Source organism: Rhopalosiphum padi, chromosome 3 (assembly GCF_020882245.1).
Source record: "Rhopalosiphum padi isolate XX-2018 chromosome 3, ASM2088224v1, whole genome shotgun sequence".
Taxonomy (NCBI): Eukaryota; Metazoa; Arthropoda; class Insecta; order Hemiptera; family Aphididae; genus Rhopalosiphum; species Rhopalosiphum padi.
Window position 1 is genome coordinate 8057617 of NC_083599.1, and position 25802 is coordinate 8083418.

Genomic DNA, 25802 nt, shown 5'->3' on the forward strand with positions numbered 1-25802 from the left:
ATAATATTTTTAATACGCTAATGTAAGTACCTCTTCAGCTTTTAAATCTGAAGACACTTATCATCATTATTGAATCAAACGATTATATTAATAACGATCAATTGAATTGTTTTATTTTTCATTTCACTCTTGAAAGAATAACCAAAAAAATGTGATTAATAAATTAATTCTAAAGAAATTGTCATGACACCAATATATCATTCAATGTATAATAATGTATTATAATGTAATAATGCTAGTTTATAAGTAATATTAAATATTCTATTCTCACAGTTACACAATTTACATAAAAAAAAATCTTATAAGATTATGAACTATCCTTTATACATATATATATACATTGTCATATTTTAATCACATAGATTTATTAAATATAACAATAACTCTGTATGATAGTAATAGTAAAAAAGTAAATTTTTATGAATCCGAAATTTGCTTATTGCTGGATTACTTAAATGATGCATACAACATTATTAGGAAGCCGTATGATAAAACTGTGTTCAATGTCAACACTGGTTATTAGTGCTTATTTTATTTTAAATTTGCTAATACTTCCAGTGAGTAAATTGGAATAGAAATCGTTAAAATTACCACTGTCATCTTGAAGTATTTACAAAATTTCTTTTAAAACCATTAGTCCTTTAATTTTAACAAAAACATTTTTAAATTGTATTTAAATTATTGTACTATTTGTGCTTGTAGGAAGTTCATTGACAGAATTTGGCACATTGCTTAAAATTGATACACCATTTTCAACAATTTCATACACACTTATGTTGAAGTTTTATATCTGATACATTGAATAAATAGTTACATATAATACAATAATAAATCTACATTTATTTAAAAAAATGTTAATAGTAAAAAAATAATCTGTACATTATATAATATTTTATATTATTCATTAATATTTATACCATTGACATAAAGTATGAATTATCTGTTAATAATATTTGTTCTCGATTTCTTTTAAACATTCTTCAGTGTATTTAGGTAAGTCTTCTTCAAATGATCTAACAATAACATGATTAACTTCTACATTTTTAGAGATTCTTGATAAATTATTTTTATTGGTCAGTCCAATAATTAATTGCTTTAATTCAAAAATTTCATCACATATTAATTCAATTTTAGTGCTCAATTTTGATATAACTTTATATACATTCTTTGAATTTAATTCTAAAATAAACGAATATATATATTTAAGTTATCGCCAAGGCCATACTAATTATTTAGGTACCTTTATTTCCTACCGCTTTCTTAGTATCAATTATTTTATTAGTAGAATTGATAAGTGTTGTGTATTATTCTTGCAGGTATCATCTAATATTTAAAAAATACATTTAAGATTTTTTATAACTTAATTAATTTATACTACCTATATACCAACATTTATTTTAAACCGATGTAGTTGTTATAGGTGCCAAAATAATATTAGTATTTTCAAATAACACTGGAGAATCAGCTAAGACATAATGTTAGATATTGGATTATATACATTTTATATTATAATAAATAATATACAACAAAATATAATAGTTGCACAAGTTTTACTGACTATTATATTCCAGAATACTCATAATTTCATCAACTGTAGGAAATAGTGGGTATTTTGATATTGTAGCTTCACTATGTGCTGCTTCATTGGTACTAGGACATTCTGCAATTTTGGATATTTATTTTGATCATTTGAAGTTGTTTCATTAGAGCTGTCGATATCAGAATATTTTTCTGCTAGTTTTAATTTGTACATTCTTTCTTTGTATTTTGCTAAAAAGCAGTATAATTATATTTGATTGTAATAAAAACATTTTGTATAGTTTATACATACAATATCTACTTATAACTCTATTGATAGGATATAAAGACCATGATGGATCATTTTGTTTAGAAGCAATGTGTAAAACCATCATTTTTCGAAATACACTTTCTTTCCTAACATGTGGCCGTGGCCAGTAAAAATTTAATTTGGTAGTATCCACCAAAGATGATGAAACAAGATGAATTCCATCATCAAATTCAACTACAGAGAATTCCATTATTGAATATAACTGTAATACAATAAAAGTTATAGTATATACTTACGACATAATATTATTTTATTCATACTAATATTAATAAACTAATATTATTGTAACATATAATGATATTTATATTATAATATAATATTTATGCACATATAGTAAAACTATTAATTAATTCTGAATTGATACTTAATGAGTACTTATTTAATCATACAATAAAGTCTGTAAAATAGGAAAAAACATATTTATTTTTAAATTGCATTAGCTATAATTTACATTTTATATCAGAAACATTAAATTCAAAAAGTTTTTCATGTACATTAAAATTATAATTGTCATAAATACAATTTTTGGTCATATCTTTAGATAGACAGGGTATTGAATATAAATTGAATTCTATAGTTTTTATTTTAAACCCAATAAAATAAAATAAATTTGTATATAAAACAATATTATTTATGTACACGCGCTGCGTTAGCGCTATTATTTTTCAATAAACAAAAACTATTACCTATTTAATTTATCACTTGTTAAATCTGAATAAATGAAATATTGTTGGATATCTAGGTTTGAAAAAAATTCTGAAAGAGGCCAATTGTGATGTTTAATAAAAAATGTAACTGAAAGTTTTTGTTAATCTTGAATATATAATGTTTCTCAATCTAAATACTCTTTTGTAACCTGTTGCAATGGATCATCATGGTTTTTCAACAGTTTTTTAATAAAAATCTTATGTTATTTTCAAATTTAAATCCAGAAAACATATCTAATGGCCCAAATTTTTTAATATCATTTTCTAAATGCATTAAATTATGAATATTATATGAGATACAAAGAATTTTCCACATACATTTTGAAACTGATATATATACATTTTTTTTAAAAATTTTTTCTGAATCAGAATATTTGATAAATTGTTCAGATTTTGCCAATTGATGTAGCTACATGTAATACAATAAAGTTATTATAAATATCTGGTTTTAAAATTTATTTCAAAACCACTGGACAAGTATACAAAAGGAATTGTCAGTATTCTGTTGCTTTCCAATGTCTATATTCTGTTAATCTTCTTGGTACTCTTGCAAAGTCACTTAGAGTAAATTTTTAAATTTCTTTTAAATGTACAGATACTTGTTTAACTACAAATAATTCTATTCGCACTGTAAGTGACCCTTCAAGCCATAAAGTTACCAATTTTTTTATAACTCCAATACTAACGAGGTGCATGTAATCAAAAGAGGTATCTAAAAAAAAACTAAAATTTGGCACATTGCTTAAAATTGATACACCATTCTGACAGTCTATGTAATAATTTTCACCAAACAACGTATCACATCTAAGAATAAACTCATCTTCTTCTTTTTAATATTGAGTTAATTTTGATTTTAGTTTAGAACACCAATTATAAAATTGATGAATATTATATTTTATTTTAAATAATTTAAATTTAATATTATAATAGTTTTAACTGTTTGTAATGCCATAAGTTTTATAATAATTAGTACAATTAAATTGTTTATTAATTATTTTTTTATGATTTTAGTTCGTGGACATCTATATTATACTTATATACCAGTATACGTATATACCAGTATGGCTAGTGGCAGCGGTTTTTTTGACCCTACTCAGTTGTATCTAAATGATCATGTAATAAATAATTTTTTGGAACTTATTAATAAGCGTAATTCAAATGTTTATATATATAGCACACATTTGTATGTAAATCTGTGTATAGAAAGATATTATTTGAGTTATCAGTGGACAAGGAAATTAGATTTGTTTTCGAAGACAAAAATATTAGTCCCTATTAATTTAACTACTATGGCTCATTGGGTAATGGGTTTTGGTATGTATGAATTTAGAGTTGAAACAAATGCAATATTATGATAGTCTGCAAGGAGATGGTATTTTCTACCTAAAAACATTTTTTGAGTTTTTGAGTTATGTACATTTACATTCAAGAGGAACGCCATTAAATTCAAAAGAATGGTCTTTTATAAATGTAACTAACATTCCTACTCAAAAGAATAGTTATGATTGTGGTGTATTTCTTTGTACATATGTGGAGTACTTAGCCAGGGACGCCGTTTTTAACTTTTCACAAGCACACATGCTCTCATTTCGTCAACTAATCGCATATGAGTTAACGAGGAAAAAATTAGTTGATGTAAATGTGGAAGCTCACGACATTGACGCATTTATTACGAGTATAGTAAATGCATAATAAATAAATCTTTATATTAAAATCAATATAATATATTCAGTAATATTTAATACGTGAAGTGGTCTAAACACGTTAAACAAATTAATCTGTTTTTATAAAAAAGTGGCAGAGTTCGCCAAGTACCTCCGCAGTTACGGTACGCAGTACGCACAATCATAACCATTATTTTGACAATAAGGGACATAAAATCCATCTGATCCGTCTAATCATTCTAAATTGCAATTAAATATACTGATAAACATACTAAGATCCAATGGTTTTTGTTTTTTAAATTAATTACAAAAATGAGTATTGTTTAAAATATATATATATATATATATTGTCCAGTAAAGTTTAAATCAAAAATGTGTTAAATCACTTAAATCATATAAAGTATTTGGAATATATGCTGTTATCAGAGCCATGTAATTATTTATAACATTAACATTTATCTAAAATCATTTTCCACAAATTATGCTAACACTAGAAAAACTAGCCATCATTTTCACAAACCAAATGTTATATCAATGGTCATCAACATGGTAAGAATAATTGACATACTTTTTGAATATGGAATTCATTTGTCGAATACATAATAATATTACTATTATTATTATTATTATTCACTTTCACTATTAAACTCGTTGCAGATGTTCCAGTCATTCTTTTAACTACTCCTACTTTTCATAGACTTGAGGAAATTACACTTTGTTTAATGCTTTTGCATCATTATTAAGTGGTTTGTAATGTTTTTCAGTTAATAATTTATACCTATTAACTATAAGACATCAACTAAGCATTTATTTATTATTTTAGCTAGTATTTCTGCAATTTGAATTGTATATATTGAGTACTAAACTTGAAATACCAGACATGTATATTGCTACGACCGTTACAGGACTATGAATCATAGAAAAAGTTTACGATATACATGGCAATCTTATTTAACGAAGATTTTTGGTTGTGCGTTATTGTTAAGTGAACCACTAATTCGATTTCAATTACCCAAGTGTTTTCCATAATAAGAAGAATTAGGTAAACTGAAACAAATTAAAATAAATAAGCCATTTTTTAATTTATCTTTTTGTTATTATAGTAATAATAATTTACTGGTGAAATTCATAAGCGAGATCGAAGGTTATGGTACATTACTTGGTTCTCCAATATACCGCGGTATATATATGACAATTTATAACATTGCCAATATTATATTTCATACATACAAAATGTATGTAAATATTTTTTTGCGATTTTCTCAAGTACTATAATATTTTTATAGTTATAGGCAGTTGAGCATCATCCCTATTTAATAATAAATAGTTATTCAATTTTTTTTTAAGTATCAGCAATCAAGTCGAACCTAGTTTACAAAATGTGTTATGGAATTATAGGAAAAAATCAATTTATTTTTGAATAGTTTTCATTTTCAGAAACATTCTGTTAGATTATGTGAATGAAAATATTTGATTTAGCATTACATATTATTCAATTTCAATGACTTTTATTCTTACCTTATTATCTACTACCTATTTACATTTTTTTTATCAATAACAGTTTAAATATTTTTTTTCACTTTAGATGAATTAAATAAAATTCACATTATTTCTATGCTAATTGTTATCCTTGTTAGTATTATCTATATTTATCTTGTACAATTTGATCAATTCACTATTTAGGTTCATTAAACAAAGTGCCTGTAAATATGAACTGTTTTTATTTAGCTTAAGTATATTTATTGTTTATTTTTTTTTTTTGTGAACTAATCTTACTCATATGAATAATCAAATATTGTATGCAGTTACCATTTTATTTATGAACTTAATTTAATTTTTTTTTTCAGAATTATACTATTCTTATTTTCAAAAAGTTCCAAGACACAAGATTTATTAATTGTGAATCAATTATTGAACAAAAATAAAAATACATGTACCTATTACCTATATGCACAATCTTGTAGAATTAGTTTGGTTAGGTTAAGTTAGGTTAATTCATTGTATTCCAGTGTTAGTATATATATATATATATATATTAGCTAAATTTTCAATTTTATTTTTTATATACTGTAAGTAATTGTGTAGTAAATCATGTTTTTTTTTAATGTTAAGATTTAAAAATAATTAAAAGTTCATTACCTTGTACAAATTACATAATTCTATATCTTTCTATTTTTACCAGATGTGTATATTATTTTATGTTATTTACAATAAAATGATTTTTAAGCTTTTTATATAGCTAGGCATTAAAAAGTTTCAATTTGTTTTAGTTTTTTTATAAATGGTGTTGATTAAAAATTATTTCTGGGTAGATAAGATTGAAAATTTAACACAAAGCTTCATTTGTTGTTAATTTATAAATTAAATTATCAAAAATCTATTGTCACAATATTTTTTTATAATTACGAAAATATAAAAAACTATTTTTTAATTAAAAATGCATAAAAATTTTCCGTTTTGTATATAATTTTTTGAATTTAAATTTTTTAGACATTTTAAGTTCAAATTTTGACGAAACTACTTATATAAACAAAAAATAATTGTAAGTATGTTTATTATTTTATTATAGTTTAAAAACATTATTCGTCATACCCAATTTAAACTTTTATGTACCTATTTTATATTATTATGAATGTCACTATACGTCTTATACACATAACTTTTTTGATTTATTTTAAAATATTATCTAATATGGTAATATTAATAATAATAACATATATTATAATATGTTTTGTTTTTTTATGGTATTTACTTATAGATATTATTAAATGTTGTGTCATGTAATTTATAATAATATGGAATTAATATAAATAATTGTATAATATATTAAATACTAATAATAATATAAATGCAATATTTTTGGAAAAAATTATATTATTCTACTATGATTCTAAAAGTAAAATCAATTAATTTAATAGCTATATATCATATAAACATATCACTTGCTGATATAAGCTGTTAGACTGTCTTCTATCAGAATTTTTTTTCGTATACGTACAATGATATATCATTAAATTCAAATTTAACATAAGTCAAAGTGACCCACTTGATATCCAATGTATAAAGTATGAAACAAATCAAATGCGATATCATTCAATTTTTATCACAAGTTGGTCCTCGATATTTAGAAAAAAAATTGTACCTACTTATTTTAACTAATTTGACTATTTTTGTATTATTTTATTGTTACTTCAACAATAGAGTATATATATACATATTTATGCATAAAAACCAAACTACAATATTATTTACGACAGAATTGAAACACATTTTTCTATAAAATTTATTTTTAATAATTTGTTTTATTTAATATTATTATTATAATTACTATAACTGTTGTAGCTCAACTTCTGGTGATATTATTATGGTTAAAAAAAATAATTATAAAATTATTATTGTGGGGTTTTTGTTGTAATTAAATTTATGGCGTACCAATAAGATTTACTGTTTGAGTGTTAGGTATACCTACATTGATAAAACAAGTGCTCTTTCAGACCAATACCGATCATACACGCGTATTGAGTATTATATTTATAAATATTAAATTGTATGGAATAAATGTATATTATTTTTTATTAATATTATATTTCATATTTTAAATAACCTAACCCTATTATCACATCTATATCTCTAATAAAAATTATTATTTATAAATTCATTTTTTTCACTTACGTATTTAATTAGATTTTTTAGATTTATCTAAATAATATCTCTAATTATTTTTTTAATAATCATATATTATTATTCAATGAAGAATAGGTACAATTTTTTTTTACAAACATTCTTATCAGTTCAAAAAAGGTATTATTTAGAAAACCTAATAAAAATGAAAATGAATATTATATTTAAGTTATGGTAATCAACATGCATTGTAAGGTCTTAATATAATTTTTTTTTTTTTTTCAGTGAAATTATGTATTGTTGTTATATTTGTTACAGACGTTACAGTTTATACAATGTGGAAGGTAAACAATATAGTGAAAATCCGAAAATAAAAATGTTAAAGTGGTATTATAGTATTTAGAGTAAAATAATAGTTGAGTGACCACTGTGTCATATAATGATAATACAGAATGCAAACTTATATAAATTTTATTTATTTTTTGATAATAGTCTTAAACTATTTATTCCATTGATCAAGTCACCATGTATAATTTTATTTTAGTTAGCATTAAATTAAATTAATTTCTACCTAAATAATCTACAAAAGATTGTTTAGTTTATACCATGGATTATCACTATATTTTCTATAATTATTAATGTAAAGATTAGGTTCAAAAATTTAAACAATAATAGGGTACATTTTTAGTTTTTATTTTAATTTTATAATAAATTGTAATAATTGTCTTATTTAATTTTTAGAAGACCATAAAAGATTTTGTGAAAACCCTAAGTGTTCACCCTATGCTCCACAAGCTAAAGAAAAATTGGTGACATATCGAATAAAACAAGTGGCCGGCACACCAATAAATATAGAAATGAGAACAACTGACAAAATGGCAATTATGTATATGAAACTAAAAGAAGTTTTAGGGATTGAATAAGACTCATTTACATTGGAGCTAGATGGTGATAAAATTAAGTACATGGATACAATGGAGAGCTTGGATCTTGAAGGAGATGAATGTATTTTTCTCTATCGGAAAAAATCAACATAAGAATTACATTCATTACAAAATTCTTATGTTATAGGTAGGTACTTAATATAAAGAATTCATTGGTAGAAACTTAACATAACTTTTTTTTTTTATTATAAAAACAATTTTTTTACTTGAATATTTTTTTTAAATTAGGTATTCAAAAATCAAATAGTTTTTAAAATATTGTATAATGTATATATTATGTATTTTATTATTTATGTACTATTAAGTTGTTAAAATAGAATATTTTTCATAATAAAAAGGTTTTTGAAAAAATTTAAATTGGATAACTGGTAATACTTGAAAAAATCTTTCTCTTTCTTTAGTCTTCAATAATAAATTAAGTGGCAATTTTAAGGAGCATTTAAAATATTTCAGAATTTTTAGTGACTTTACCTCTCTTACATCAACAGACATTAATGCATACACATAAACAACATTGTCAAAATTCCAATAAACTATAAAATGAAAATATTTCGAATTATTTATTACAACAGTCTTCAAATTAAATTGTTTATTTTAATATTTATTGTTATGGTGTAAATCATAAATTATCAAAAGTATGTATAAAATATATATATAAATATAATATCTCTTTTATATATACTATAATTTTAAATTTATTCGAAGACAAGTATCTTTTTTAGTATATAGAATAATAAGTATTGAGAATACTTTCATAATAAACACTTTAAATACTTTATTCAGAATACTATTTTCCATCAGTATTAGAGTATTTATGTAAAACACTATTCAAAAGTATTTGATCTAACTGATCTAAGTCTGGATGATTATTAAACAATTGGTATTTGTATAGATACTTATATATCACATTAATTTACAAAATACATATATATATTTTATGATAACATTAAAACCCACAAAAAAAAATACATAGCTTCATAGCATAATTGAAGTTTTTATAAACACTGGTAACATTGAATATCATTTAATGATACAATTTTATCACTGTTTGACCAATATATCAATGCCAACACTACCATCGTCATGTTTTTCCCACTCTACAAAGTAGTATTTAATCTGAGAAGTACAAAAAACATTTTTTGAAGATTGTTATAAATCAGTTAAAATATAGAATGGATGCATAATGTAGAAGAACCAATACTATCTATTTATGTCTATACTAGGAGTAGTTAATGGCCTTTTTTCTTCAGATTTTTCAATATGTCAAGCATATCTTATACATAAATTAATGTCTACTAAATATCCACAAATGTTACCTAATCATAATGTTCCATTTGACAAGCTTTATTATTTTAAGAAGTCCGAGGTAAAACCGGGGTATTCCAACAATTCATTATTCAAAAGAAAGCCATGACAGTAGCACAATATAAGCAAATGGCCGAGTCAGAACAATATAAGGCACCATATTATTTTGATTATGCCGATCTTGAAAGGAAATATTCGAAAAATATAGTGTATAAATGTACAATATATGGTGCAGATGTGTCAGGAAGCATTACAGATAAAGATGTTGAAGTAAGTGTTCAATACATGGGAATATTTCTAAATTTATATTTAATTAAAAAAATTACATGTATTCTTAAATTAAGGTATGGAATATTAATAAACTGGGCACAGTATTGGATTACGCTGATCATGATTGTGAAATTAAAATTGATGGGGTCAATACAGCCTATCTCTATTTTGGAATGTGGAAAACGTCATTTTCATGGCATACTGAAGATATTTATTTATACAGTATAAATTATATTTATGAAAGAAGCCCAAAGTCATGGTAACTTTTATATGCTTTATCCTAAGTGATTTTTATTATATGCATTATATTTTTTAAGGTATGAAATACCACCAGAACGACGGTTTGAAAGAGTAGCTAATAGCTTTTTTTCTGCAGACTTTTCAATATGTCCAGCACTCTTAGACATAAAATGTGTAATATATCTCCACAATCATTAGCTAGTCCAATGTTCCATTTGACAAGATAAAAGATTGTAAATAGAAAATGTTGTTAAAATATTCTAATTGTTTCTTTATAATTTTTTTAGATAACACAAGAGAAAGGAGAGTTTATAGTAACTTTTCCATATGGGTATCATGCTGGTTTCAACTATGGGTTTAAATGGTTTAATATGGCTGAATCCACAAACTTTGCATCGCCCCGTTGGATAGAGTATGGGGAAAAGGCTACACTGTGTCATTGTTGTAAGGACATTGAAAATTAACATGAAAACCTTTGTAAGGAGGTTACAACCGGGAAAATATGAAGATTGGCTCAATGATAAAAATATTGGTTGCCATCTAGAAGACCCTTCTCGTAGGTTCGCAGCACGTGTGCGTTAACTTATTTTATACATTTATTCAATATGTGGAGTACAATAATGTACAGGATTCAGTGTTTCTTAATATATCATTAATGTTGTTTAAATTCAAATCAAAGCAACTAATTTTATTTTTATTATTTTTTACACTTGCAAAAAGATTTAAATATGTAAAATGGACAAAAATGGTACATTGAAGATTATGATTTTTTTTTTTTAATTTATCAGATAAAGAAAAAACTATTTTTAATCAAATTTATATTTTGACTATACCTTTATTGTAGTAAGTGAATTGAAAAAAAAGCCTTTATAAAACGATTAACTTATTATTGTTTTTATTATCTTAAGAACTAAAGAACTTCTCATAGGTTTGCAGCCCGTGTGCATTATTAACTAAGTTATTTATTTTATACGGTAGCTTAAGTTTCTATAAAGAAAATGAGAAAGACAAATTTGAGTAATGTTAGAAACATTACAATTTTCAGTTTTTTGACTATAACATTGAAAATAGTTATTTTAGGATTTGTTTAGGATTATTCTAGGGTGATATTTACCCCTATTTATTAAGATCCTAGACTGTATAACTTTTTTTTTACTAAAAAAACATGTTATATAACTCCATTCAATAATTATAATAATAATCATACCTTACCTTGGCTACAACCTTGAGATCGGCGACTACTTTTTTTTCTCGTACTATGAACGCCGCAATATCATTGTGGCAATGTGTATTTTTTTCCACTAGTGTCATAACTGGTCTTTGTTATTGTTATTTGCATTGTCGTTGGACATACAAATACATTCAATCACCAATAAAAGTGTAACGTGCGTTTCCGACAGAAAAGAAAAGTGTTGTGTAATATACCTATTTGACCTATCCGTCGTTCCATATCACCATACATCGGCCCAGAGCCGGTCCTAGCCTTTGCGGGACCCTATTAGCGGGGCTCTTTTTCCAATAGCTAGGTTTGAACAAAAATTGCAATGTTTTTATTTTTCATCTAAATACCGACACCAATATATGTGGCTTACAAGGGTCTTAAATAATAATATAAAATGTAAAGAAACAATTTTATTGTATTATAATTATAATAAATTTAAATATAATAAAAATATTTACCACTAGTTGACAACAGCAGTTTATATTCTTCAATCAACGTCTAATAAAAGAAAGAAATGGTATCTATCACGACATCGCGTATAGTTTAGTATCGTATACAATGTCATCTACAAAGAATAAAAATAAAACCAAATAACATGCAACATGCCAGCAGCGATTAGACTATTATAGTAGATTTTGTATATTCTTTTGGATATCCCGTCGATTAATATTATTTTTGATCATAACGCTATTATTGTTCGAAAATTCGTATCGGTTCCCTCTTGTTATAGACGGCGACTATGATGGCCGATGGGCATTCTTTCGATAACGATCGTTGACAGGCGACGCAGATTCGTGTTTAGGTAATAGGTAGGTATTGGTATTAAGTTTTAGGCTAATAAATTAAAAACTAATAATTTATAATAGTTATTAAGCTTGCCGTCGCTCATGTGTCACAGCTATGAATGTGTAATTTTATTTCTTTTGTGATATCGTAATAATATGTTATTACTTTTAAAATATTTTATAAATAATTTTTGTTTTATTTATGTAACTGAAATATTTTTTCAATTTACCTAAATAACTATATACCTATGTAATTCTCATAAGATATGGCCCCGTACACCTGCACACCGCGACCGGCTCACCACGGACCAAACGATCACTTACGTGTGAAGAATAGGTTGTTATTATATTATTATTTTAATCAAATAATAATACTAAAAAAATATATTGTAATTTAGGATGCCCTTGAATACATCATTGTAAAGATACTTGGCATAGACAATCCTGTATTCCTGTAGTCAAATGCAAAATTAAGAAGTATTTTCCTTTAAAAAAGCTCATGGATAATTATTGTAAAATGCATGTAAGTCTAAACTAAAGTATAACCTTCTTTAAAACTTGAAACAGACAACAGATCGCTCATTGCAGACGACAGTTGGTACACAAGCACTGCATTATTCAATAACTTTATTGTATTATAATTTATTACCTGTTACCATAATTATTATTTATATTGTAGATATTTAGTAGGTACCCGAAAATAAAAGAGTGTAAAACTCTAAAGTTTCATGACTGACCGTAAAATGTCACAAATCGGACTATTTAAATAGCTGCAATTATTGTTAAGAGGATGCCATACCCGAATGTGTTGTCTCCGTCTTACACATGTAAAACAGCAAAAGCTGTTTTGCGCGGGATAGGACCATTCAGGCTGTAGTGATAATATTTAGACTTCAAATAATTGATACATAATATAGTTAAGAACATTGTTGTGCCTCTAGCTATTGGCTAGCATTTGGCCGGGATGACTGAATTTGTCAAGTGTTGAAGTGTGGTGTCGACATGAGGGTTACCGATTTAATATAAAATATATGAAATACAGCAAAGGGCAGTGCGCAAAATGATATAATAATAATTATAAAACAATATCAATATTTTAATATGGGCGCCAGTGGCGGCTTGAGTCTTCAAAACTCAAGGAGCAAGTTTCAAAACAAATCCACCCTCCTACCCACTAACTAAATTTACTACGACCAATGTAATGGTCAACCTAATAGGCGCCCAGAACTTAGCTTATAAATAATAGATACACAAATATATAATATTATGTAATAATAACAACAAATATATAAATTGAAATTACGTAAACCTGACAACGGCAATAGTCTTTGCTGGAACGACGACGACGGCCCCACGGCGATGTATAGCCAATATAGGCGTGTAACAGCTGATGGCTCTCGAGATCAACGACCTTGCAACGGCGGCGAGTGCGAACTTTACAATATATTTATATATGTATAAATACGCACTTCACGTACCAGCTGTTTCGACGACGCGTAGATCGGGCGGCAAAGTTATTATTATGTTATATGCAGCACTCGCGGATGTAGTATAATAATTAATATTATTCAAATACCTGCGGATGTCCGACTGGCTTCGTAAAAGGCCGACAATACAACAACGTGGCGATGGATTATTCAATCGCGTAATTGTGAGGACCAATAACGTGGTGACTTATACCACTCCAATTTAACGACGGGCGTTGATTCCGGGTATTCGAACGCCTACGACAAGTCACCAAAGGTGGACCGCGACAACACTTGACAGTATAACGAGAAGCATTCGCGGCGGAAACGTAAGACTGCGACCGGAGTGTGTCCGACAAGCCCGGGTGACTGCAAAAGACAACCGACTGGCTCCCACGGCGACGTCGACGATCGTGGACGTCAAAAGCACTGTGATAGAGTGGGGGGACGTAAAAGTTCACGGAGATTGTATTTTCCGTGCGTACGGGAACCGGTCATCGACCGTGGGAATTTGCACTCGAGCAGCAATTTCGAACAAACATTATCTGTAAAATACCTATCGTTTTTATTTTTTTTATATCATTTATACGAAAAAATTTCTTATTGTTTCAATATCCATTATTTTTGAACTTCAATAACTTTTTTTTAGTTACTATATCTAAAAAATAAAAACGTTATTTCACAGCCAATGTTCTCATTATTATATGGTGAAAATTTAGTTTGTTAGTTATTTGCTGTAGCCTCCTTGGTTTTTTGCCATGCAAAACAGTGTTTGCCATGTCTTACATTTGTAAGACGGAGACAAGTGACAACACATGCGAGTATTGCGAGTATAACGTCATCTTAAGAGCACAGCGACCAGCGTATAATTTGTTTTCTCTATCTAGCCCATGCGCAACATGGACTAAACACATTTACACACAACAAATATTATCCGTGAAATATCGTTTTTATATTTTTTTTTATATAAAAACTTATGTTTTTAAGTAATTTTAGAGTAAAAATTATTAATATAGTGTAGTATTATAAATTAAACAAAAAATACATTCAAATTAAATACTAAAGTTGATCGCGAGAGTTATATTTTAATTAAATCTGGAGAAATTATCAAATGTTTGAATAATTTTAACACATTAAATCAGTGGCGGTACCAGATATTTTGGGGGGTCGATACCAGATGAATATTTTTTCTGTTGGAAAATTTATGTATGGTTATTCGATAATCGGTAAAAAAGGACAGGTCAAAAATGACAAGGTCAAAAACGTTAATTTTTGTTAAAAGTTATTAAAATAATTGCCGTCATAAGTAAAATTATTTTTAAATATATATAGAAATTCGAAAGCACGTTGTTGAAATAAACTTAACATTTATATTAATTTTTACAATAAATTACGGTTTTGATTTAGTGATGTTTATACCTATATTAAATACCTAAGTAATAATATGTAAGTTATATATTATGTTAATGCAATGATACCTATGTACTATTCGATAACTATAATTTATTGTTATTATTATTTATACTTTAACTAATATTTGGAATTTTAAAGTAAAATGCAATTGTCGTTTTTTACCCTTGTCGTTTTTTGCCGTTTCGTTTTTTCGATACCTAATTTATTATTATCACACTGCAAATGTACTACAGTAAAACTTCACATTTCCTCCGTTTTCTACATTAATTTCATACTAATAATTTAAAATTTCTTTATTTACTTACATATTTTCAACATTAAGCTATTAGTAGGGGGGCAATCGAGGGGCAAAATCAAATGTTAGGGGGGCACTATATAAATAACAAAATCATGATTATTAGAAAATCGTTTGGAAAAAAAACACTGAAAAACCAGTAGATTTAATAATATTTATTATATTAATTGTGCAAAATTTAGGTGAAAATTTAAAATACTTTGAAGGTTGTGAAATCCGTAAAAAAATGTTATTCCTGGTTCACAATGGAAATTCAATTTGTATGCCAATAGTTAATTCCTACTTAAATTTTATCTTATTCTAATAAACAATATTTTTTTTCATAGGTACCTAGTTTTTAAATTAATAATTTATAATCTAATCGAATTGCGTTACTTATAAATTGAATATTTTATTTTCAATATAATACAAAATAGGTAGCTTAGTTATAAATTATAATCATTAGTTTCTAATATTTTACATGGTTACCTGTATGGCATATTTCAATAATATTATAGTATTAAAAGCCAATACATTTAGATTTTTTTTTTTTTTTAAGCTTCGACAACTGAGGTCATTAGCTGTAGGTTGTGGTACTGTAGGGTTTGGAACTGTGGGGTTATGGAACACGTGTGTGTTTGTTTTGGCAGAATTTCGAATGGGGCACCCGTAGGTTTCTGCCATGCCCCGGGGGTGAGGATGGCGGACATTTAGATTTATAAGATATTAGTATTAATTAATTGTTATAAGTTATTTTTTATTCTGTTAAAAATTGATATTTATAAAACTACATAATATTAATTTGGTTACATGTTACATCTCAATAAATATATTTATTATACATTATATTGTTTAAACTTTACTTCAATAGGTATCACAAAGTTATAAATGTTCATTGTTATTTATTTCTTGGACGAAGATTCTATCGAATCTGTGCCTTAAATATAACATAATAGAAAAACTAAAGCGTGTTCATGGGCTAATTTCAAAGAGACTGACGGAAAAAAAAATCATATCCAAATAAGTTGGAATATAATCGGTTACCAGCGAGGATATTAGGACGAAAATATGGTAAGATTTAAATATTTGTTAATAGGTAGATAACAAACCTATACATACATAAATTCATATATTTAATACTGTTTTATTTCATAACAATATAGTTTACAATAAATATTGTTTTTAGGAAGCCTAGAAAAAGTTCATGCTAAAGCAAAAAAGAATACTTTTATTCTTTTAGATTTATATGTAAACAATGACCATATGATTATTGATTAAAAAAGTCACAAAAAAAAAGGAAACAAATAGAAAGTCCTCCAGCTTTAAAATCTATTAAGATGTATTGTTTATATTTAATTTTCTTAGCTTTTCAAGACCATATAATAACAAATATATATAAAATGCATTTAATATATTATACTTTCTATATAATTTTGCAAAAAAATCTGCTCCTAAAATAGTTTTAAAAAGAAAGAAAAGTTCTTATTCAATAATACAGTACAATTAATTAATAGTTAATTTGTTATAATTGATACTTTAAATACATTTTACTGTATTAATTATATGTAGTTTAAATAAAATGTTTAATATTATTTATTTAAAATATAATAGACAAAAGAAAAATGAATAATGATGAATTTACTGAAGAAGATGAAGATAATATAGATATGTATGATTGATAAAGATGCAGAATACCACTTGGCACTTACCTTGAGTTTTAAATAAAATAGATTAAAATATTTAAGTAACTGTTCATATTAGTATCATTAATAATTATGGGTATGATCTAGCTATTATTAAGTTTAATATTAGTATGATACATAATTTGCTTTTATTAAATATTTCCATAACTCAATTTTGATTATTCAAAATGTCCAATAATGATTGAAAATTATAACAATAACCCAAACATTTTAAATTCTCCTTTTGGGAAATTTGTGATTGAGTAGTGATCGCGGACGTTTCACCCCTGCCGTTTCGTCACCGTCAAAAAACCAGTCTACGGACGTTTCGTCTCCGGCAATTATTAAGATGGGACGTTTTGTCCCGGAGAGTTATTAGCCATAAGACATTTAGTCCCCGGCATATTTGTATTAAAGGTCTTTCGCGGTTCTCAGGTTTTTTTTAAATATTATTATTTATTAATTTCTTCAAGGTTCATTATTTTACTAACAATTAATGGATTTCTTTTTAATGAATAATTCTGTAATGTCTAATATAGTATAATATAGGCTATAGGCAAGTAATAAAGATTTTACGTGCACTATACAGCCAAACTGGTTTGTGAGCTGAAATTCTAAACTTATACTAACACATTAAATGATAATGATGGGGTTTTCAAATAGATATAAAATATTTAGTATATCAAAAGTCATTAAGATAAACCTATTCGATAAAAATATGTTTTTATACTTACTATTTCCACAATTATACACACTGACTGTTCAAAGTTGTATTTTGTTCGTGTGCAGAAAGTATATAATATAATACATATATGTATAATATATCTGTTACTATTTTTCAAAGTAGATAATAATTTTAATCTCGTGTGATAATCAGGTTAAAATACTAATTTATTTCAAAACAATTTTGTTTTGGTGCCTATCTTATTAGCAACAGATACTGAACTTTATTTACTCAACTTTATTTTCAGGTATACATGTTCAATAAATTGGAAAATTCTTATCATTTAATTTTGATATCAAATTGTCATAAAGATTAACCATAAACGTTTACTTTAAGATTTAAGATACATTGTTTAATTTTATTATGCATGATAAAATGCGATAAATACCTTCCTATTACATTATGTTTCTATTCCAATTTAAAATAGCATAAGTAATTAATTTAAACAATTTGTACCTACGTTAAATTAATTAATAATTAAATAAAAATAACTTTATTAAGGATTAAATATGTTTTTAATTATTAATAAATTCCAATATATCTATTAAATGTAACGAAATAAACACATACTTATATTTACGTTTATTTTTTTTTTGCTATATATTGAAAGTTTTAATTGATACACTAATTAAAGTGAAAATTATAATAGCGTTTAAATATCATCTTAATAAATAGGGGTGAACATTTCAAACTTAAACAATCCTAGAACCATTATTTTCACAATGCATGGTATAATAAAAAATTTTACTTAACGTTTGTTTTCTGTATAATAGATTTTTGATAGGTACATAAAAAAATGTGTATAACACATATATTTTTAATTTTCAAATTTTATTTTTTAATCCATTAAAATAAACTACCTAGATACGAGTAAGTACTCATATGTAACTAGAATTTAATGTTATCTAGATTAAAATAAATATAAATGAGTTGACAATTATCTAGATATTTTCAAACACTGCTAACCGACAGGCGTTTCAACTGCTAACACTAATTTTTTTTTATTAATATTCTAAAATCTATATACTTAAATTATTAAATTATTTATTTATTTGTAGGTAGCATCTATTACACTAATTTATTTATATTAATATTCTAATATCCAATGCATTTTTTTTATATAAAAATTAAAAATTGTAAAATATTTTCTTAAAAACTTAATAAAATATATTTTTTTATAAATAATAATTTTTTTTTACACCTATACAAATTTCTAATTTTTATAAAATGGTCACGGGCCGGTTGGAACATCTTTGCGGGCCGGATCCGACCCGCGGGTTGAGCACGCCTGGTATAAGACATTAACACACATTGGTCAGTCGATGTGTAGAGCGTCCTAAGTATTTTGGTGACCGAGGCGCGCATATTATAAATATTTAAACTAATACATTTGTAATGAAATTATTTTGATTTTGAGCGAAGTGCGATGATTGTATTGATTTTATAATGATGTGTGTTTGTGTATGTATTGTAAATACACTTCATACATGATGGGTAGTCGAAAAAATACCAAAATTTTTAATTTTGAGGATGGTTTGAGTATTCTGATAGAAAATTGAATCTAGTTTGTATTTTGGAGGTCAAATTCCTAGGATTTTTCAAAAAAAACAGGAAAAACGATTTGGGAGGGGGATTCAAAAACAAATAATTGTAGTTACTTGAAAGTTTCATTAAATATTTATGTAAGCATTTCTTACAAATAATATAATTAACTAAATATTTTAAATGTTTTTGAGTTTTTTTTTATAGATATTTCCATTTATCAATTGTTTATAGATTTTCCAAAAAATGTCAATAAAATATTGGACCGGTGTGCGCCAAAATATTGTATTGGTTTAAATCGGCGTTCGTTTTTCTATATTATATTTGCAATTATTATATAGGTTTAGGTTGTAGCTTGCCAGCCGTGCACCGACAAACTGAATTTTATATTATTATTTTAATCATATATATTATATACTGTTGGTTATGCCGAACTGGCAATTATAATTATTATATTTTACGTGTTGGGCAAAAGGGGCCGTAATTATTATTAATTTTATTATATTATATACATTTATTTTGACTATAACTACTGAGTTACCATTTTATTTAGTTACTCATCAGTTTTAGTAGTCTAAGTTCACACACACAAATATAAACACATGATACATACTACAAACACATACCGCCCACACACTAGCACTCGCAGGTTTTTCTCGGCAAACCTGTCCACTTCCTGTTGAATGCTATTTACAAATATACACATTACAGTATAAGTGTATAAGACTCAGGCGTGCCCAACCTTTTTCAACTTGCGAGCCACATTCAAAATTTATATTTATACTGCGGGCCGTATATGCTTCACGGGTTTTTTTTATGTTCATTTCGATAAAATATAGACTAGTCATAGGTATATCTATTGTACATTTTATCGGATATATTATATCCGATATAATATTATCTTTGTTCACTTATCGAATTTATGACTCAAATCGTATGTATTTAAAGTTCTCAATATTTCCACGCTGTAGTTGTTAGTTTATTTTCGTCATTAGAAATTGTAGGTTCACATTAAGATGTCTCAAAATAAAAAGCGCAAAATTGATACCGAATGCCGTGTTTTTAATGATAATTGGAGTCTAAGTTATTTTTTATCGAGTATCGAAATAAAGCTATGTGTTTGATATGCTACGAAACTGTGGCGGTATTTAAAAAATTTAATATTAAAAGACATTAAGAAAGTAAACATCAAAACAATTACGTCAATTGTGAAGGTAAATATTTATCATATTTTTTTATTTTTCTGAAGAGGGTATTTAGGTATTTCGCTAACTAAGTGTAGAAATAAATGCTTAAATTTATATTTTTAGGGAATCTTAGATCTTCTTTGTTAACAAGCCCAAATTTCACACTAATTTTTTTTTTATTAATATTCTAAAATCTATATACTTAAATTATTAAATTATTTATTTATTTGTAGGTAGCATCTATTACACTAATTTATTTATATTAATATTCTAAAATCTAATGCATTTTTTTTATATAAAAATTAAAAATTGTAAAATATTTTCTTAAAAACTTAATAAAATACATTTTTTTATAAATAATAATTTTTTTTTACACCTATACAAATTTCTAATTTTTATAAAATGGTCACGGGCCGGTTGGAACATCTTTGCGGGCCGGATCCGACCCGCGGGTTGAGCACGCCTGGTATAAGACATTAACACACATTGGTCAGTCGATGTGTAGAGCGTCCTAAGTATTTTGGTGACCGAGGCGCGCATATTATATCATATAAAATCATTATCATATTATAAGTAATATGATACCGGCCTGTACACTTCATTTTAGACTATTAATGATTCACTTTAGACTATTAATGATAAAATATCTTGTTCTTTAAAATGGTTAAACTATTATGTTGAAAATCAAACATAGGTAAACAGTTACAAAAAAGTAGTGGACAGTTAACCCAATGGCAATGAATACAATACTGCTTTTAATTAAGTAGGTACATACAATTAAATGGACGTTGAAATAATGTATTATGTATATTGATTGAACATAGAATCAATATTACACCACTATAAAATTGTAAATATAATCAACAGGCCTAGGCTAAAATCACGATTACATCGAGTTGTCTTTCTATATAAAGACCAAGAGGACCAATCAAATGACTAAAAACTACATTTAAATATATAGTGCCTATCACTATACTAATATTTAAAAATCTGTATAATTCTTGTTTAAATCGTTTAATTGTTGAAAACGATACTTCTATATTGTATTACATTGCCTATCTATAAACTTATAAACTAGTTATATTGTAAAAATACTAAGAGTATTAAATAAACAATAAAAAAAAAAAATATCTTTTAAAGAAATGTTTTAAGTCCATTTTGAAATAATAATATTAAAATTACAATAAATTTCATAAAATGATCAAATGATTTACATTATTAAGATGAGCTATAAATACAGCTATTAATTTTCTATAAAATACAAAATTCTTTAAACAAAAATTTATTTTGGCTTATTAACTAATATTAAAATTACACTAAATTTGATAAAATTATAAAATTATTTACATTATTAAATTAACTGTATATAGCTTATATTAATTTTCAAAAAATACAAAACTTTCAGGATCTGAAACAGAATAAAATATAATTATAATAATATACAAACAAATATTCATAATCTTATACAAAATTCTATGAAATATTTAATGTAAGTAAAATAAGCAAACATGTTAAGTATTTTAATTCAATATTTGTCCGGCCTGCATACATTTTTATTTTTCATAAGCATATGCAGTGACAAGGGTAAGTAAAGATTTATTTAGCAATGAATGCACGGAAAAAGTGTATGGTGCATTTTATAGTTACATTATATTTGAAGATATGATTCACATATTAGGAAAGATTTATCAAAAATATAATACAAAAGTAATTTATTATTGTTTAAATCTTGATATTTAAATTTTTTTGATTATTGGCGAGTAACTAATTTTTTTAATATAATTCTAAAATAAAGATTGCTTTTAACGGTTTATTTGTTTACTTGGTCATGCAGTTTTTCCCATGTAAATGTTTCATAACTGGAAAAGGCAATTTTATTTAACTTAATGATGTTTTATAATCAAAAATATCATTAACCAATTTCTTTACATTATACTTAGGTTGTCTAAAGTTGATGTCTATGACCAAATTTTAAATTTTAACCAAAATAAAATGGTTTTAAATTTATTAAAGAATCAGTGTACAGTATTTGGAATAAGAACATATTTTTTATTATTCTAAGTGAACATGAAATGTATATTTTAAGGTTCTCAATGCATAAATGTGTAGTATTATTTGTATTTTTTGAAATCTTCTAAAATTCATTAAATTTTTTTTTTTAACAATTTCTAGCATTCACAGTTTTAAATCTTTGTTTGAAGAGTAAAAATTGGTATTATATACCTATAGTTATACAAACTTAACTTGATTATTAGTTTTAATATGTGGAATGCCTCGTAGTTTTTGTAGCACACAATAGATATAGCTACATTAGCATCGCGATTTCATAACAATGTTAAAAGTAAAGTTAATAATCATGCATAAAAATGGAAGTATTCTTTTGATAGGTACTTGTCTGAATTATAGAGCCGTATAATAGATACCTATTAAATGTGTTTATCAGGACAATGTCATAGTGATTGACTAAGGCAATAAGATTAAATTATGTATAGATAATTAAATAAGTTCATACAAAACAATTATATATACAAATTTAAGTAATTATATGGATCCAGATTTACCTTAGGTTTATTCCGTTTTGCACCATTAGGTGACGTATAAAATAGACGTAATCGAAAGTATTCCATTACAATGTTAAACCACCTTTCATAGATCTCTTTAGCGTTAATCAAATTTACTTTCCCATTGCATTCTTCCATATTTTAATTTATGAACGTTAGTTTTCCATCTATTTCAATTGCTCCAACAATTGGATCGGGTATGAGTCTGCGAGTCGAACCGTATTTATATTATATTATAATATTACCTATGTATATATTGGAGGTATTCTAGGTTTCACTGTATTAATAAATGTATAAAATGATGATAATAATTTTATAATTCAAAACTAAAATAGTAAAATACTAAAATGTATATTTTAATTTCTAATTAATACGTATATATTGTGAATATTTTATAAAATGTATAGTCTAAATTGTATAAAATTATTTTAACTTCGCTAAATAATTATTTTTATTTTTAATTAGCAAAAATAGTGCTTTTAACAAAAAACAACAATGTAAGTACATATTAAACATTTATCAAATGATTTGAACGATACTACAATTTTTAAGTAAATATTATATATATTCACTTTTCTTCTTTTCACTGGTATTTAAAACATGTGTCCAAATATTACCAAAAGTAATTACATTTATATTAATTAGATTATACATTCTATTTTTGAAATATACAATTATTATTATCATTTTATTAATATATATTGTATATTATGTAGGTCTATATATTTTAAAATAAATACACAAGGGGGGGGAAGCATAAACAGTGTCCGGTGGAATCGATGTGCAAATATTATAAACAGTATCCGGCGGAATCAATAATTCCCCCAAATCTATTGTTAAAAAATGAACAATTAAAAAACTGATGCATACGACTGTGAAAGCTACTAAACATAAAAGGGAAACAATAAGTTTTTGAAACATATATTTAAACCATATTAAAGAAAAAAAAAACTAAAAATTAGTATAAAACAATTTTTACAATTAGTCAAATTTCCATCAATAATTTCAAAAAGTTTAGTTAACATGCAAATTAACCATAAATTGCGTAAGCAACGGACAGTAAGCAAGTGAAGAAAAATAATTATCTTTATCTCTTTATTACAAATCGTCTTCGATATATAAAATATAAATGCTAAAAATAAAATTATCTCCAAAATCACAGGTAAAAAATTAATTTTGTGTACAAACGTGTTAGGTACGGCCGTAAAGTTAATACTTGTTGCTACTGGTAAATTAAAAACTAATATCGCACTAGAGATAGCAAATTTTATTGAAAATGTCAATACCTATGTTTGATTTTGTAAATAGCAAAAATTTGTTTGTTTGATGTTACTTTATTTAAATACGTATTTTATTATGTTTAAAAAAGAGGAAAATTTATTTTGAGTTGAAACATTTTGAAAACTATCAGTTTTTATTTATTTATTTTATATTTTTTTAAATATCATCTGCCATCTGTTATTACAAAATTACATGTTATAGCCTTATAGGACATAGGTTGTTTTAAATAAATTACAATCTACAAAACTAAATAACTATTATTTGTTTACAATTTCTGATCATCATACTATAATTTACTTGTATAGGTGCTTTATATGAATAAATTCAAATATCAATTATAAATAAACAATAAATATTATAGTATCCGAATTAGCCACAGCACAAATGTGCTTGGTGCGTGATGAAATAAAATATATAAAAGTTACAACATTGTAATTTGTATTATGATTGTCGTGATCGTTAGTCGACCGATTGCAACCAAAAATAAAACATAATTAATATTGTATTTATTATCGAGTATAAATTATTATTATATCGTTACCCGTATCGCTACATAATGGCAGTCAATTGAACTCAACTCTCGTGCAACATATTATTATTTTCTATAACAGTGAGCATTGCTACTGAGCAATCTATAATTATAATAAATAATTATTAATTAATGATATCACACAACATGCTAGTCCGTTTTTAATGAGATCTACTAACTACCTACACGTATTTCATCGTTGGTCGATGCGCTTCTCACACCACTTTCGCCCGTTTGGTCACGATCGTAAAACTTTCGGTCGGCAAAGATCTGCTCGCATACGTAATCGTCAGACGGTAAAGAGTGGAAGAAATTTGGCCTCCGTACTATTGACGGCGGCAGATAAGATGGATGTGCGGCTCGTTTACCTCCACTCGCGAAACGGAGTACTAATATTATTGTCTGTATGATATAAAATATATACATATATATCGCTGTGCTATCAGCAGTCGACCACCGCCGGCGAATACCGGGAAACATATTCCTAAAATAGTTATTACAATATTATTACTGAGCTATGATACTATGACAGTATA

At 25.7% G+C, this 25802-nt stretch overlaps 1 protein-coding gene and 1 long non-coding RNA gene across 2 annotated transcripts; both read right to left on the minus strand.

The window, feature by feature from the left end:
- Positions 1-911: 911 nt before the first annotated feature.
- LOC132924762 (uncharacterized) lies at positions 912-12757 on the minus strand. Its single transcript, XM_060989209.1, is given in 8 exon segments — positions 912-950; positions 953-1179; positions 1241-1305; positions 1555-1675; positions 1678-1770; positions 1832-2051; positions 11813-12122; positions 12281-12757. Coding segments are annotated over 7 exon segments (864 nt in total). The 5' UTR covers positions 11912-12122; positions 12281-12757.
- Positions 12758-21683: 8926 nt separating this feature from the next.
- On the minus strand, positions 21684-25570 carry LOC132926369 (uncharacterized). Its single transcript, XR_009661422.1, has 4 exons — positions 25453-25570; positions 25279-25369; positions 23457-23661; positions 21684-22303 (listed from the first exon to the last, which is right to left on the minus strand). It is a non-coding gene; the product is annotated as an uncharacterized LOC132926369 (long non-coding RNA).
- Between the last annotated feature and the right edge of the window lie 232 nt (positions 25571-25802).